This window comes from Gambusia affinis, linkage group LG23 (assembly GCF_019740435.1).
Source record: "Gambusia affinis linkage group LG23, SWU_Gaff_1.0, whole genome shotgun sequence".
NCBI lineage: Eukaryota > Metazoa > Chordata > Actinopteri > Cyprinodontiformes > Poeciliidae > Gambusia > Gambusia affinis.
Window position 1 is genome coordinate 876,056 of NC_057890.1, and position 16,625 is coordinate 892,680.

At 38.2% G+C, this 16,625-nt stretch overlaps 1 protein-coding gene across 1 annotated transcript; it reads left to right on the forward strand.

Moving 5' to 3' along the window:
* Positions 1 to 1,834: 1,834 nt before the first annotated feature.
* On the forward strand, positions 1,835 to 9,763 carry LOC122826076 (plexin-C1-like). The gene is made up of 10 exons (XM_044107581.1): positions 1,835 to 1,932; positions 3,182 to 3,257; positions 3,400 to 3,447; positions 3,741 to 3,874; positions 5,048 to 5,227; positions 6,572 to 6,683; positions 7,170 to 7,346; positions 7,424 to 7,585; positions 8,282 to 8,381; positions 8,562 to 9,763. The coding sequence occupies exons 2-10, from the start codon at positions 3,216 to 3,218 to the stop codon at positions 8,612 to 8,614; spliced, it is 1,008 nt and encodes a 335-aa protein (XP_043963516.1). The 5' UTR covers positions 1,835 to 1,932; positions 3,182 to 3,215; the 3' UTR covers positions 8,615 to 9,763.
* The last annotated feature ends 6,862 nt before the right edge of the window (positions 9,764 to 16,625 follow it).

A 16,625-nucleotide genomic window follows, 5' to 3' on the forward strand; every position in this document is an offset into this window, starting at 1 on the left:
AGTCTTCCTAATCCTTTTCCATAAGGAGTCCGTAGGTCTCACGTAGACGTCACTTTGGTTACTCATCTTTTCTCTGTAAGCTAAAATGTCCAAATGATTTTTTTGTTGACTGACCAGAGAATTCACTGATCAGTTGGTGATGTCATGGACTTTATGACATCACAAAGACCCTTAGAAGGACCTCATGACACAGACATCATTTGAAGTTATTCTGATGACATCATTGTCAGCAGCATGGCAACTGTTGCTGGGGTACTAATGCCACACAGTGAGCATGTGCTATGAAAAAAAAAAAATCTGTGGGCACTAAATACATTATTCCCACAAGTCTGAACTGGAAATGACCTGTGGAGCTTCGCTGGAACGGGGGTGGAGGGGCAGGGAGCCATTGGTCCCTCCACTTTACTGCCCTACCCATTTTTATTAGTGTGAATGCTGTAGGCATTCATTCACACTATTGACTTCTACTTTTCTGGTTGCTCCATAAATTTCACTACGCTTCTTCTCCTGTACACTTTATACTATTTTCACCATTCAACTTTTCTTTACTACTCAGCGTGCTCTCTTAATGGGTCAAAGGACTTTTAGTGCTGTTCCATCTCAGCCTTAACAAACATAAACATGCAGTAAAAAAAAAAAAGAAAATCAATTTTCAATCAGTGTTTTGCACCAAACGGTTAATGACAATAAACAAGTTTTCAGTGAGGCTCTGTAACAGCCATATGAATGAAACAAGTAATCATTGATATGACAGGAGCACGAGGCTTTGACACCTGGGTGGTGTGTGTGTGTGTGTGTGTGTGTGTCGCTGTTTATTCTTTTTGAGTGAATAAACTGTTTATTTTACCGACATTCTAGTTTTGCTAACCTGACAGCAATATTTTATTCTAAAGCATCATTATGTGGTTGACTTTTCATTTAGAATTCATTGGCTAATTACCCAGTGTGTGTGTCGCTGTGGGCGTGACTACATCAACACACACACTGGGTGGTGTGTGTGTGTTGCTGTGGGCGTGATGATCAAGTGTAAATGGGAAAGTTACTGGCCTGCTGGCTTTGTGTGTTTTAGGAAGCGGTTGAGCTTCCTAATACAAACTTCCTAGTTTCCCGTGTTTTAAATCATGTTTATTATTATTATTAATAATAAAATTAATAATAATTAAATAATAATAATTTGGTGCAAAAAAAAAAAACTGATTTAAAATTGATTTATTCACTTCATGTTTATGTCTGTTAAGGTTGAATGGAACCGAACATGAAAACGGCCCTTCAGACAACCAGGAACAACATAGACACAATCTAAACCTTCAGATGACTAATTACCCAGTGATAATCTCAGAAATAATCTGAGTATAATTTCAAGGATTATTTATCCCGAGAAAAATGGTTTGAGTAATATATACACAGTATTTCTAATACTGTTGTCAGCTTCTGGGTTTGAAGATTGAGAATAATATACTTATTTAATCTTGAATTATGTAAAAAAAAAAAAAGTTAGATAATAAAATAATATCTATTTAAATGTAAAATGGCAGAAAAGTTGAACATGTTTGATATTTGAAAAGTTATCCTCTGTTTTTCAGTTCTGTGACAGGACATTTGATCAATTTGAAAGTTTCAGATTTATGTTTTTTCTTGTTTCAGTGAAATCTGTTAAAATGATCATGTATTTTAATGTGTTCTCTGCAATTTTAAAGGTTCGTTTGTGTCAATAAAACACAGATTCAAAATTGTTGCCATTTTCAACACAGTATTTCAATTATGTTACCCAAGTTTATATATTCTATGCTTAAAAAAAGGAAGTTTTGTAAAACTGTCGTAATTCACAGTTCTGGATGTCACCATAAAGATCAGCATTGGGAAATCTGAGCTGACAGAACAAAGAAAACTAATCAACTGTTCAAGTATTCATGGACAACCAAGTCCTCATCTGTAAGTTCATTTATATACTCAAAAAACTAAACTTGTGGGTGGGGATTGTTTTGTTGTTGTTGCTTTTATATAACGACAAGAAGGCTGTTGGTGTCATAATGCGGTGGTGTGGAGGCGGTGAGGTAAACGCAGCTGACCCAGATGTGTGGTGTTGAGGAGTTTTAATGATAATAAATATCCAGAAAACAGTCCACAGACCCGGCAGCACTGCTGAGCGGAAGGCTAATGCTCACAACAGGTAGCAACAGGCGATCACGGACGAACACAGACGTAGGAAGACGTTACAAGACGTAGGACCCGACAAACACACAGAGACACAGGTGACATTAAATACACATGAGGTAATCAGGGAACGTTTCGTGGTAAAATCACATGTGATTCACATGTGAATCACACATTTCCACATGTGAATCACACATTTCCACATGTGATTCACACATTTCCACATGTGAACACGTGATCACATGTGAATCACATGTGATTTTACCACGAATGTTCCAAAATCACACGTATTCATGTGCTTTCACATGTGATTCACTTCATTCACATGTAAAATTTGTGTGAACCACGTGTGATCACATGTGAAAGTCACATGTGTTTTTCATGGGATTTTTCTGTAAGGGTTGCTTGTCTTCTCCTTGCATTAGCAGGTTTTCCCTGAGTTTTCCACTGGACAGTGGATGTTGGATTTGTTGGCGACTTTAAATTAGGGCTGATGTAACGTTTGGGTTACGTTTGAGGGAGGAGAGGAGGCGGCAGAGTCATCAGGTCGATCAAAAAAACTCGCAACCACACTGGTACTAGAATTCCACAGTGTTAATTTTAATAAACGCACTCTTCAACAACCATGTAATGCCCGGTTGAACGGCTGCTGTAGTATCAAAACATAAATAAAATGAACAGAGTCCAAACAACATGTCCGTCTAGCACGTTTCTCCCTCGCTCTCCACAGAGAAGCTACGGCGCATACGTGTGACGTCATCAGCTAGAATAGAGCATCTTAAAGAGACACCACAAATACGGCTGTTACACTGAGAAAGAGAATGGGTGTCTCTGTGTTTGGTTGGAGGCTGTTAGAACGTGGGTGGGTTGTTCATGTTTTGAATGATGCCCCTGTAGCTCATCCAGTGTTTCTTCAGGGAGAATGTCCCTGCTCTTGCATTTAATATAATCTATTTCAACAAGTTTGTGGTGTGAATGTTTTCCAAAAGCTGAGCTGAAAGCCAGTTTGATTAGTTTTTCTCTTCAGGTGCCGACAGTGCTTCAGCTCTGGGTGCCAGTGGATGGAGGACAGCTGTTCCTGGGCCAGTGAACTTACTCACAACGTAAAAATCAAACTGCATTTCTCAAATATGGACTTCTTAGTGTTATTGTTTACTGTCATGATCATCATACTAAGTCTTGTACAAATCAGTAGTAACCTAACCAGAACAACATTGTTTATTTATTTCAAAATCTTCTGTGCAGACCCAGAAGGATGTTTGCTTGGAGATAGAAGCTGGGATGAACATTTCTGTGAGTCTGAATCAGTATTAATTTTTCTTAACACTCATCCTAAACCAGGTTTCTCAAACTCTTTCCTTCTGTAAACTTTAGATGCATTCCTGGTCACACACACCTGAAACAAAATGGCTGAATGAGCTCCTCAGCATGCACTCATGTTCTACTGAGCCCTGCGGATAATCGAATCATTTGATTAATCTAAAAGTTGTAGAATGGATTTTTGAGAAATCTGTATTAAACTAATTCAGTATGTCATCAAATAAGCATAATGGATGAATGCTAAATATCTTTTGTTTCCCTGTCAGATACCAGATGTCATCTCTGTTACACCTAGTGTTGTGTCTCTGTATGGGAAAAACCACGCTTTGTTGTCGGGTCATAACCTGAACGACGTGATCGGAGTGAGAATCTCAACGCACATGGACTGTAGTCCACAGGAGTGAGTCATTCAACAGAAAACTAAGACCAGTAGGAATGTATCTTATGTAAACTGATGGAGGAAATAATTTGCCAGAAGAACATTTGTTTTCACAGTCAGTCTAGTGACCTTAACCTTACCATAGTTGGTGCTCCTGATCCAGCGGTGAACTGGTGAGATGAGGGGTACACAAGTCACAGATCCATAACCAAACAGTAGTTCATAAATATTTCTGTTTTGCCTAGTATTGACTACCTAGCTAAACGTTCTTCCAACCCTCGTACATTGATATACTGAAAACATTTGTAAACAGATACATAGATAGTAAACTTTTTCTACAAGCACAAGAGCCCAAAGAGTTTCAAACCAAACATCATTCTCAGGCACATAAAACAATTCATCTGCTTCTCAAGGACAAGAGAAACTTGAGAAGCAAGTAGCCTGAAAGCTGTGAAACAAAAGCTTCAGTGTCAAGAATGAAAACCCAACACTAAACAGAGGAGAGGCTTCCGATAAGAGTGAACAGGAAGTCTTGATACTCAGCAAGCACAAAACATTTTGGAGGTCTTCAAACAGCAAGTGTCATGCATGTGACCCTACAGAATCCATCTGCCCCACTACATAAACACCTTTAAACCGCAGATGCACTCTGACCCACTTCATTGGCAGCAACTTTTGATTTGCTGCCAACCTTCTATGCACAAATAAAAACATTTTGCTGAAAAGTCTTACACAGTATGTACTTCTAACATTTACTACATGCCAAATAAATGGGTTGTCTTTTTACATCTGACTGGAATGTGGAGCTTCCAGTCCTGTCTTTAACTTACAGCTCATAGTTGCTATAACTACCTCACAAGGTGGATCAGACGTTTCATGTCACTGGGTCGATTTCAACCCTCATGCCATAATTGCAAGGTGTAAAAACAAATAAATATAAATTATGGGCAGAAAGGATGACCTGAAAAGGTGGAATGAGAAAACCTATTTGAGTAGATAGGGAGGCTTCCCTACAGATTCTGTATAGAAAAATATAAGCAAATTGAAGGCTACAGCTGCTGTTGTAAATTTCTTTAAAAAATGTGAACAAATAGGAAGTTTCTCTGTCAGCCTTTCAGTTTTCTTATATCTTCTCGTTTCAGTTTAACTCTTACTGTCTTGCTTTCTGTGTGTTTTTCCGATTTTTCTGAACAGATCTCCTGTGTGGAACAACACTGGTGTCAGTTTGACCTTTCACATCCCCACCACTGAAACTAGAAGAGTGGTCAAAATGTGTGTTCTTCTGCCTGATGGTAGTTGCCACGGAAACACTAAAATCTCCTATCAGTCGTCACCAGTCTGCACTGACATAGTACCTCGGAGCAGCTGGAGGAGGTATTTGAGCATTCCTGCAAAAGTTTCCATGGAAACCCTTAATTGTCTAATTAAGTGCTTTGAGTAGTCACTGTTAATAGAAAATGCTACAGAGTCAGTCTATTTATGACCACAGGGTATCTAACATCTGTATGTACGTCTGGCAGGACAATGCACCACATCACAGAGCTCAGATCATCTCCAACTGGTTTAAAAACAAGACCATGACTTCACTGTACTTCCCCAGACTTCAGATTTTTATCTAAATAACTTTTGGGATGTGGAACGATTGATTATCTTGGATGTGTTGTTGACGAGTCTACAGTAACTGAATTATGCTGTCGTGTCGATATGAACCAGAGTCTCTGAGAGGTTTCCAACACCTTGTTGAGTTTATGCTACAAAGACTCAAGGCAGACATCCCTGCATCAGTTTGAAGACAAATTGGGTCCAAGCAGATACTAGAACGATATAACTATTAGTGGTCAGAGATTGAACATAGTATTATAAATAAAATAGTTTGTCATTTCACAGCTTGTAGTTCATTTCTGGCGACACCTTGCTAATTGACGTGTTTAACTTGGTTAGTTTTTCAACAACTTTGCATATTGTGTCAGTCACAAGTAGAGGGTGTGAAGGAGTCACTTCCTCAAAGAAATTTCTGACTACAAGACTTGTACATGTAGCTACAGAAACTTAAACAATTACATTTCCTTAGATCAGAAGATATTTGGAAAGCAGTTTTAAGAGACATGAAATTTTTTTGATTCAGCTATATTCCTTACTATGCTAATTTTTACCACTAAGCAACTAAAAAAGAATGATCATTCTAACTTTCAAAAATTAAAGTTGCTGGGGGGTTTTGTTGTTGTTTTTTCACAAAGCTGGTCATCCTCAGACAGTAATTATCTGTTGTTCTAAAGCGACAACTTGCCCATGAAAGATTCCTACAAATAAATAAATATAAGTGAATTAAGTATTTTTAGTGACTTATCTGTTATCTGTCTATGTTCCAACAATGATTCTCACTCTGGAGTCGTTTGTACTTACATGTTTGGAACAGAATTTTAATCCTCCAGTGCTATGTTTTTTGTTTGGTTTTTGCCACAGAGCAGTATAATATGGTTTGTGATGCTTATTGTTCTGTTCCTGTTTAATTTGCCTTTGAACACTTTGAAGCATGTCTATTTTTATTCAGTTGGCTATTTGTAAGCACATAGCATTTCCTATGAGCACCTGAATGCAGTGGGACTTGGCATTCTATGAGGAAAAAGGCAGTGGAAGTGTTAGTAGAAGGATGGGTAAAGAACACCTTGTCTGTATATCAAATGTCCTCTAATCTGACTGTCGCTACATGCCCTGCAGTGGGAAGAGGAAGGTCAAACTCATTGGGACACACCTGGAGTTTGTGGATGGGCTGATGCAGAGCCACGCCCAGCATCAAGTGTTGCTTCCCAGGAACCGCAGCAGTCAGGAGGTAGTTCTGCAAACTGTCTGTGGTGAATTTATTTTCAGAGGCACCATTTTGAATCCAAGATCAAATTACAAATGGTATAAAGCAATTGCTAGAATAAAACACAGAAGGGAAAATAAACAGCATTCGCAAATGAGGTGAATGCTGCTACTACTAAAGTGGAGGTGAACCATAATTAAAACTCAGTTACATATGGTCAGAGGTGAATGGGTGAAAATGTTTTGGGGCTATAGAATTTAGTATCCTGTGCATAACAGTAAAAGTATTGTCTTTCTGGAATAAGAAATACATATTCACATATCTGTTTATGTAAATAATGAATATAAGGGGCCTTAACACTGAGCCTTGAGATGGTAAATTTACTTGAAGGATGGGAGGATGAATGGTTTGTGGCCGAAAAGATACAATGTTACATGACGTGTTGTCTGACTATTGTAAATGTTTTGACATAAAATCTCTTTGACTTAACATTTTTAAAATAATTTGCAGACTCTCACCTATGATACGCCTACAGCAGAAAACAGTCAGATTTGCTGCAGCACCGTTTTTATGAAAGTGGCCAATCAAACAGTGGCCTGTTTGGTCAAACTAACGTACTATCCTGATCCCGAGTTTACTGGCTTCACTACGGAGAGGCTGGGAAATGATGCCCGCGTTGTTATTCATGTAAGTATTTTCAAAAAATGACCCAACAAGTGACTTGAGTTTCTAAAAGGTTAAGGTTTGTTTCTGTTTCATTTCAGAAAAGTTCAGATAAACTGGAGATGACAGCAGCAGAGTTGTTGGTGTGGGTTGAAGGTGAAAAACAATATCCCTGTATCAAAGTCCTGGAAAACCATAACAAAACAGACTCCTTTATCTGTGACATCCAAGGAGTTAACAATACTAACTTCAGGGCTATAAAGGTAAGTTATTTTTAGTATTCGGTTATAATTTAACAATTTAGTTGCACTTTGTTGGTGTGGTTGTGTGTTTATGCTTGTTCCGTTATTTTTTGGGATTATGATTTTCTTTTGCTCACCCTGCTGGGCTGATCGGGTTTGAACAGAGGAGCAGAGACTGAAAGACGGGGAGGATACAAGCAACTCCCAAACATTCTCTCTGAAAAATCCCAGCTGATTTGACAAAAGATTTGTAACAGCCAGATGATTAAGTGCATACAGCCAAGGAATCATAACAGTTCTGCTGATATAACCACCAAGGAATGAATAGCTGCCATTTTAAATTCCAATACCACTTTTGCACATACATGAACTTGTAATTTGGGGAATTTTTAAATTTTTCAGATTTTTTTTTTGCTAATTTTGACTAAATCTTTAAAGTACAGCTTACAGCAAGGGTCAAAGCAAGAGAGTCAATCAGTGAATTCAAAACATCCTAGATGCAGACTTTTACCACATAATAGAAACTCCTTAAGACCTTTTTTTATTCTTTTTTTGCAAGAATGTTCTTACTGGTTTGAACCAAACAAATTTGTCTTACAGTAAACTACACAAAAATCTCATCTTTTCATAGTTACTGACTGAAATTTACCTCAATATATCACTCATAAATCTTTTCTAATGACCAATAAATAACCGTTTTAAATTTTAAATCTCCAGATCATATATGGTGACACAACTGTGTGGATGCAGACTCTGACTTCATTACATCTGGGCCTTCTGATTCTACATTTTCTTCTCAAATGTTCTATTCTTACTGGTAAGTTCTCTAAATGAGCTTAATAGCTGTACTAGAATATATTTTTCTGTTTACATTTTTTTCAATGAAATTTAATAAATCAAATATTAGTCAGACTGTGGGGTAATGACCAAGATGCTTTTGTCTTTATCCCATAGATAAAAGTCCTATGGTTCCAATTAAAACCTGATTTTCTTTCAGTGCTGGTGGTTTTCTGTCAGTGGCAAAAGAAACAAGCAAGTTCTGATTACTGATCATTTCTCAGCCAAAGGATCACTGAGAACAAGTACAGCCCAAGGATTCTGAATGTGTACATCATGATCTTTGCTTTGTCTTTACATTTTTAAACGCTACAGTGTCTTCTAGCATCCTTCTGTATCATCCAAATGAATCCACCCTGAACCGTAAGTGAACTAAATGGCTGAACAGAACACCTAGGTTGAACTGCCTTCAGAAAAGTCACTGAAAGCACTCGCTATAAAAATACAAAGACAACCTCCAGAAAGTCATAGATTATAATTTGTGTTACCATGACAACTGACACAACTATACATTACTGTCAACACATGACCGCTGTCCCTTTTAGTCAGTGTGTTGATTTCGATGAGTGGATGGACCAGAACCTCCTCCAGTTTGAGAAAACAAAGTTGTCATTATTTGGGGTCATGAAAATATGAGGTTAGAAATCAATACTCCGTTAGACATTATGAGGATTAAAATGAAAAATTCTAGAAATCTATTTGTGCCTATGTAGTTAAGTTTACTTTAAAAACTTTTTACTGTATTGCCCAACTTAAAAATAATTGCTGGGGTTAGAGATTTCCTGTCAAATATAACTGGTGAGTGTTTAAATTTTTTTTATGAATTATTTTAATGTCTTTGAAGATTCACATATCTGCAGCGCATCCAGAATGCTGCTGCCACAGTCCTGACCAAACACAGGAAACCAGATCATATGATATCTGAGTTATTATATTACTGCACTGGCCCACTTCTTAGAAAATTATATATTTTTAAAGTGCATTATAGGATTAGACTAGTCAGGAGTGAAAACAATGACAGAAGCGGTAAAAAAAAAAAAAGGGTTTTATTTTGGTGTTTTTAATCTTATATTAGCTGTTCGTTTTTTTATATATATATTTTTGTATAATTCTTACAACTATGTATTTATTGTACCACATATTTTATTCTAGTTAATCTTAAGTACTGCCCTTTTTTTAAATACTGAAAAGTACTTAAAATTCATTTTAAGTACTTTTGTGTACACTTTGTGTATGAATGGTGGTATTGGTGACCTGTTCAGATGGGCACTACTACCCCTGACCTGCAAAGACAAGCATGTTGGCTAATGGATGGATGGGAAAATAATGAATAATGGTATAAAAATAAACTTGCCTTGCAAATAATATACATTTTCAACTTTTTTTTTTTTTTTTTACAGTTTTCCTTGATGAAGAATAGTGTAATAGCATAAGTCTACAAAGACTTGTGATTCTTCTCCTGTTGCTTCACTCCATTACTGCTGGTCATTTTTTTTAAATGAACAGAGTTGGTAATTAAACGCTAATGCCTTTAATACCCCAAGTCTGCCTTTATGGTCAGCCTTCTTTACAATTGGAAATTGGTCAAATGTCAATACTGGCTTTATTGTTTGATGAAACTGATCAATTCAATAAAAGTAATTAAATATGGTGGGAATATAGTGCACTGTTACCATGTCTGGATCTGTTACTCACAGAGTAACCCTAGAGAGGGGATTATTTTTTTTTCCTTATATGACTTAATGTTCATTGAATTGGTTTACAGAATTTTGTAGGCAAGCCAGTGCAGGAAACAAAATATAACCCTGTTCAGCAACGCCATCTTGTGGTGTAACCTCTGTTATAGTATCACTATTTTAATCGCTAATATCTGTCCAATTAATTTGCACTAGATTGTCAAAGAATTGTTTTAGATCTATCTAAAACTGACCTTTTGCTTCAGACCATATTACCAAGATGTAATTATTTTGGAATAATTCTCACAATCTATTCTTAAGTTATGTGACACAAACAAGGAAAACTGATGGTTCACATGAAGAAAGATAGCAGCCAAACAAATAGGTAAAAACGTCAAACCTTTACAGAAATGTGGTGGGCAGAAGAAAAATCATATTATTGTATGTTTCCCATGGAACAACTTTGTCAACTTATTTGCAAATCAAATGTTTAAATTTAACACAAGACATGATAAATAATGTTCCATTGTCCATTGCTTCAAATGTGTACACAGATTTACACCGTGTTCCAAATTATTATGCAAGTGATATTTCCTCAGATTTTCCTAAATCAGGGGTGGGCACTCCTGGTCCTCGAGGGCCGCTGTCCTGCAACTCTTAGACGTCTCCCTGGGTCACACCCGAATCCAACAGCTGAATCACCTCCCAAGTGCAGTCAGGTCATTAGCAGAGTTCCGCTAATGACCTCATTATTTGACTCAGGTGTGTTGAAGCAGAGACACATCTAAAAGTTGCAGGAGACCGGCCCTCCAGGAGCAGGAGTGCCCACCCCTGTGACCTAAATGGTCAACGCAAATGATGGTCAGTATAATTTTCAAGTCATAAACTATTACAGTAAAAATCAAATTTTACTAAACAAAGCTCCCCATGAGAACGGTATTTTTTTCAAAAATAAAAAACTCAAAATACACAGTTCCAAATTATTATGCACAGCAGATTTTCCAAACATTAAGAACTGCAGTTATAAAGAACTGCAAACAGTCATTCTTTGAATGTGCAGCATTAAGTGGTCACATGTACTAAAATCAAAAGCTGTTTCAATCAAAAACATCTTATGTTCCATGTTAACATAGGACCATCTTTGATTTCACCTGCACAATTCTTGATCTTGATCCATTGAACTTGTGAGTTTGTGGAATGTTTCTGCTTGAATTTCTTTGCAGGATGTTAGAAAACCTTCCCAGAGCTGCTGTTTTGATATGAACTGCATTCCATCCTCAGATCTTATGCTTGTAGAAACTCCAAAGGTTCTCAATAGGGTTGAGGTCAGAGGTCAGAGGAGGATGGTGACCACACCATGAGTTTCTCCCCTTTTATGCCCATAGCAGCCAATGACACAGTGGTATTCCTTGCAGCAGGAGGTGGTTCATTGTCATGAATGAAGATGATTTTGCTACTGAAGGTACGGCTCTTCTTTTTAAACCATGAAAGAAAGTGATAAGTCAGAAAATCCATGTACTTTGCTGAAGTCATTTTCACACCTTCATGGACTCTGAAGGGATTGACCAATGATTCTCTCCCCATGATTTTGGCCCACAGCATGACTTGACCACCTGCTTTGTAAGGGCATTTTAACAGCTTCTCTCTTAATCCCATCAATTTGTCTAAAGAAACCTTCCTCATTATGCCTTTATCTGTACAAACTCATCTTTGTTCTGAATCAGCCACAAATCTCTTCACAGTACAATAACGCTTCAGGTTTTTATTAAATATCTAATGTTTTCATATCTTGTCATACAGCACTACACTATCTGATAATTTTCATCACCAGAGAGAACCTTTCTCTTTCCCATATTGCTTGAAACCTGTGGCCTGATTAATATTGTGGAACATCCTTCTTAAGTAGATTTCCTTTAATTGAGCTCACCAGAAAAACTAATCAACCCAGATCTCTGAAATGAATTATAGTGATTCAAAGAGCCCTGACACACAATACCATCTATACATTTAATAACACAACAAAAAATTTAATCTTTGTGACACTAAAATCCAATTTGCATAATAATTTGGAACACGATGTAGTAATGCACAATAAAAGTAGCTTCTCCACTCCAAAACAGTTTATGGTCCATAGCGAAGCCTGTTTCACGAATGACACTTGTAATACGGCGAGTAGAGACTTTCTGAAGTTGTCATAATTCATAAAATCCTAGGAAATACCTAGTATAGCATATTTTTTTTGTACGTGCGCACATTAAAAGAAAGTAATTATTATTTTGATATTAAAAATAATAATATATAAATTATTTTAAATGATGAATTACTAAAATAATTCATTATTTTAATGAATTATAATTATAATGACTTTACCGCAGTTGCTCCCTGTTTTCAAAGTTAGTAGATAAAATAAGTAGCGATGTCTATGTAAGCAAACATCCCTGGTACTTGTATCTGTCATGCAATGGACCTTACCAGAGGGGCCGCTTTTCATTGGCTGATGCACATTCTACGTGGTCACGTGGGTGGCCGTCTCACAAACTCACGCTTCCCGTTAGCTAAGTACAGCATAATAGCAGCACCTGGGCCGGATTTTAGCAGGGGCTTACCGGGGCTGCAGCCCGGGGCCCCGGCATTTCGGGGGCCCCGAAGGATGTTTTATATTTTTGTGAATGGATAGTGTCAGAATTTAATCAATGACTACCATGATTTTGACAGCACCGATGAAAAATGTTCCAATTTGTTCTGGCAAACGTCCATCTTGAATGCTTGCTTGTTATTGGTCCACTTTTGACGCATCTTACGCATTGGGGAGGAGGAGCGTCAAGGGAATATTATTTTACAATGGCGGACAACAGGAAATATGACAGCGGAGCGCAGAAAAGAAGGAAGAGAAAAGAAAAAGAGCATCGCGCCAAAGAGGCGACAAACAAAATGCCTAAATTGACAGGCTTTTTTAAACCTGTTAGCGGAGATGGAGCAGAAACATCATTATCCCCCGCTCCTCAAACCCTTAGCTATGCTAACACCGGCACTAAGATCCCGCCAGAACCTATAACCGTGACTGAGTCGGTGGCTGGACTGGCGTCTGTGGAGTCAGAGTTGGTGGAAGCGGGATCTTCTTCCGCAGATGGAAAGACGACTGTGGATCCGTACAGTACCGATCCGGCGCATTGGGGGGAAATTGACGAGTCCGTGCGAGCTTACTGGGCTGAGCGAGGACCGGAGAGCTGTCAAAATATGAATGTTGGCTTTCAAGCATCAGAACGGGTGTACAAACATCAAAAGCGTCACTTCTCCAAATCTCACTTTAAACGCAAGATGTTAAATGGTGAGTACATCGAAAGACCGTGGCTGCTCTACTTTCCATCCACCGGAGCTGCATTTTGTTTTGCATGCCGCATTTTCAGAAATGCTAATACTCAGTCAAACTTTGAAACTGGTTTCAGTGACTGGAAGCACGCAACTGAGCATAATGCCTAAACTTTAAAAAATCCTTCAGAGGGCAGCACTTTGGACTTACCTGGGTCAGGATATTTTCTGAAAACTACAGTATGCCTGATCTCTTTTTTCCAGAAGATATTGTTTATATCCATGTTCTGTCTGACTGGCAGAGAAGCACTTTTTTGACATTTATTTCCTCCACTATTTACCAAGAACTTTAAAACCAATGAAAAAGTTTGAGTTTTGATATATTCCACTTGTACTTATATGGACTTGTAAATGCTGGGGATATTTGTATAAATATTGTTTTACTTGCTTTGCTTTGTAAAAGTAGATTTGAGCATTGCACTTTCTTGCACTCAATCTGTTTTATAGTTTGTGTTGAAGTCCAGGCAACAATAAATATTCAGTGATTTTATTTTGTGATGCAAGCATCATATTCTAGTTTCAACCCCAACATGTGGTTTAGTCTTTCTAGAAAAGAGTTCAGAGTTGTTTGTAGTTTGTGACAACTGGCTTATTAAAGTTGTAAGTTGTCAAAACTTACTGTTCGGTCATTTTCTGTTCATCCTCTAAAACAAAACAAACACATACAAATATATATATATATATATATATATATATATATATATATATATATATATATATATATATATATATATATATATATATATATATATATATATATATATATATATATATATTGACTCTAGCCCAGGGGCCCCCATCCTGACTCCAGCCCAGGGGCCCCCATCCTCCTAAATCCGGCCCTGAGCAGCACTGACACAACTTCTACATCTTGAAGCTTGTCTGCTACACAGTCTTACGTTAGCTAAACTGATCAATATGCAATGTGTACTGTATCTGACACACACTAAAGATTTTATTTTAGCAGAAAAGGCTTTGGACTAAACTGTTCCTCGTGTTAGCCACTTTAGCACCAAGTACAGCTTGTCAATCAACCATCGCTGTGTTCAGGGAAGCTAATAATCCAGAAATAAATATCAAGCCTGGAAACTTGATATCGTAACGGACTGAATGTTTTGTTTTTAACGTAATCTTTGCTCGTCTTGCTGGGGCGCAGGCGGTTGCCACGGTAACAGGTGTGCTTAAACCACAACGAGAGAGAGAGAGTAAAGAGGTACGAGTGGTTCTGGGCTTATCACCTGTTCGGGTTATTTTACCTTTGTTTACATTTGCTGTGGCTCATTACAGCCGCTGTAGTTTCTAAACGTTGGACCAATTACCCTGTTTGTTTGTGATTATACGTCATTCATAACAAACATCAAATAGAACTAATAGATTTCATAAACTTTTAACAAACAAATGGCTTCTTTATCTTAACAGAGCTCTTTGGTTCCTCCTATCAGTCTGTAGCTTCTCATATTGAGGTCATCAAACCAAATTTAAGATCTACCATAACTGACTGACTGACACCTGCTGGCCTCAGGTTTGCAACCAGCTTGTGACTGAAAAACCAGTAACCTCCTCCCAGATGATGACATGAACTTGTTATTTCCTCTGTCCATTATAGTAGCTGATATATTGTGAAAATCCGGTAGAAATGATGCACTAATGGAGTCATGTTTACATAGAAACAATGCGCTACGAGGCTTTGCTTGTGAGACTTGCGGTCACGTGGGTCGGTTGTGGGCGGAGCTTGGTAAGGTCCATGAGGTACACCCCGGATAGTTGCCTGAACACCAACTACACCTTGAAGATCCTGCCCAAGAACAGAATGAATTCAGACGTATTCTTACATTTCACCACCTACCGGATGGGTCGTAACCGATAAGGCTTCATCAGCTCAGCAATGGTCGGAATCGTTGAGGTGGCAGTAATGACAACTTCTCGACACTAGATGGCATTTTTGTTAATGCAATGTATCAAAACTGATTTCATGTGAGGACAACGTTTCGCCTTGAATTCAGAAATACTCATAGACTTTTAGAATAAGTCGGTTCAGACTATTTCATGATGGCTCGTGTTATATTAGTTTTCGGAAGTGCACGACAATGTAAAAATGTCATTCATAAAACGTTCATTTCAGCCAGGTTTAACGCAGTATTTTTTACCTGGGGAGCGCGCGCTCACTCAACAGGTGTGCGTTTTTTTTCGAAGCTTTACACGCTTTAAGAGTATGAACCGGGCAAATTAATTTGTGTAAACACGAAACACAGTTACTAAAACCTTAATAAATTATGTGTTGTTTTTATTTCCGGTTTCGCTCATTTCCTCCCAATTTCAGCACTTCTTCTTTCAGCAAAGCCGCAGCGCATTTACGCACATCTCTATGGACACAGAGACCACAGTGTACTGCAGTCCATCAGTGTCTCACTGTCTAAGTGAGTCTTTGGTACAAGATGATCTTTTTTCTGCTCGGTCTGTTTTGCTCCATCTGGGGAGAACCTGTTCGAGGTTTCAACTTTAAAGAGGACCTCCGTCAGCTCGCTGTGGGCAACAACTCTGTCTACATCGCTACAGAGGAGAACTTTTACCAGCTGAGCCATGACCTGACTCTGATCCACAACCTGACCCAGAGAGGAATCTTAAAGAGCGCCGACCAACTGGACAAAGAGGAGTTTTACAGAGACCCCATGAAGGCTGTCTTAAACACAACTTTCAGTGTTAATGTTTTATTACCATTTGAGAAAAATGACACATTGATCAGCTGTGGTGTGATTGGAAACAAACTGTGTGGTTTCTGTGAAGTTCTGGACCTGAAGGACATCTCTAAGCTAGTTTACAGTGAATCCATCCAGGTGGGACCTCAGAGGAGCAGCAGTGGGTCCGTCAGCTTTCTGGTGGATGTGAAGGAGGATTCAGGTCAGACTGAGACTTACATTCTGACAGCGATAAAGAACCCTAGAGACAAGACAGAGTGTAGCGACGATTTAAAGACAATCAACCTTCTAAACACCAATCAGAAACAGCATGGGGATATATTTTCCTGGTCTTGTCGATCAGGTGGTAAACCTGCGATCCAAACTGAAGCTGATGTAGAGTTTGTGGACGGATTCCAGATCAACTCAACAGTGTATCTGTTCTCTAACGTGGCATCAGGAGGTAAAACCAACAAAGTCCGTCTGATCTGGCTTCAGGCTGAA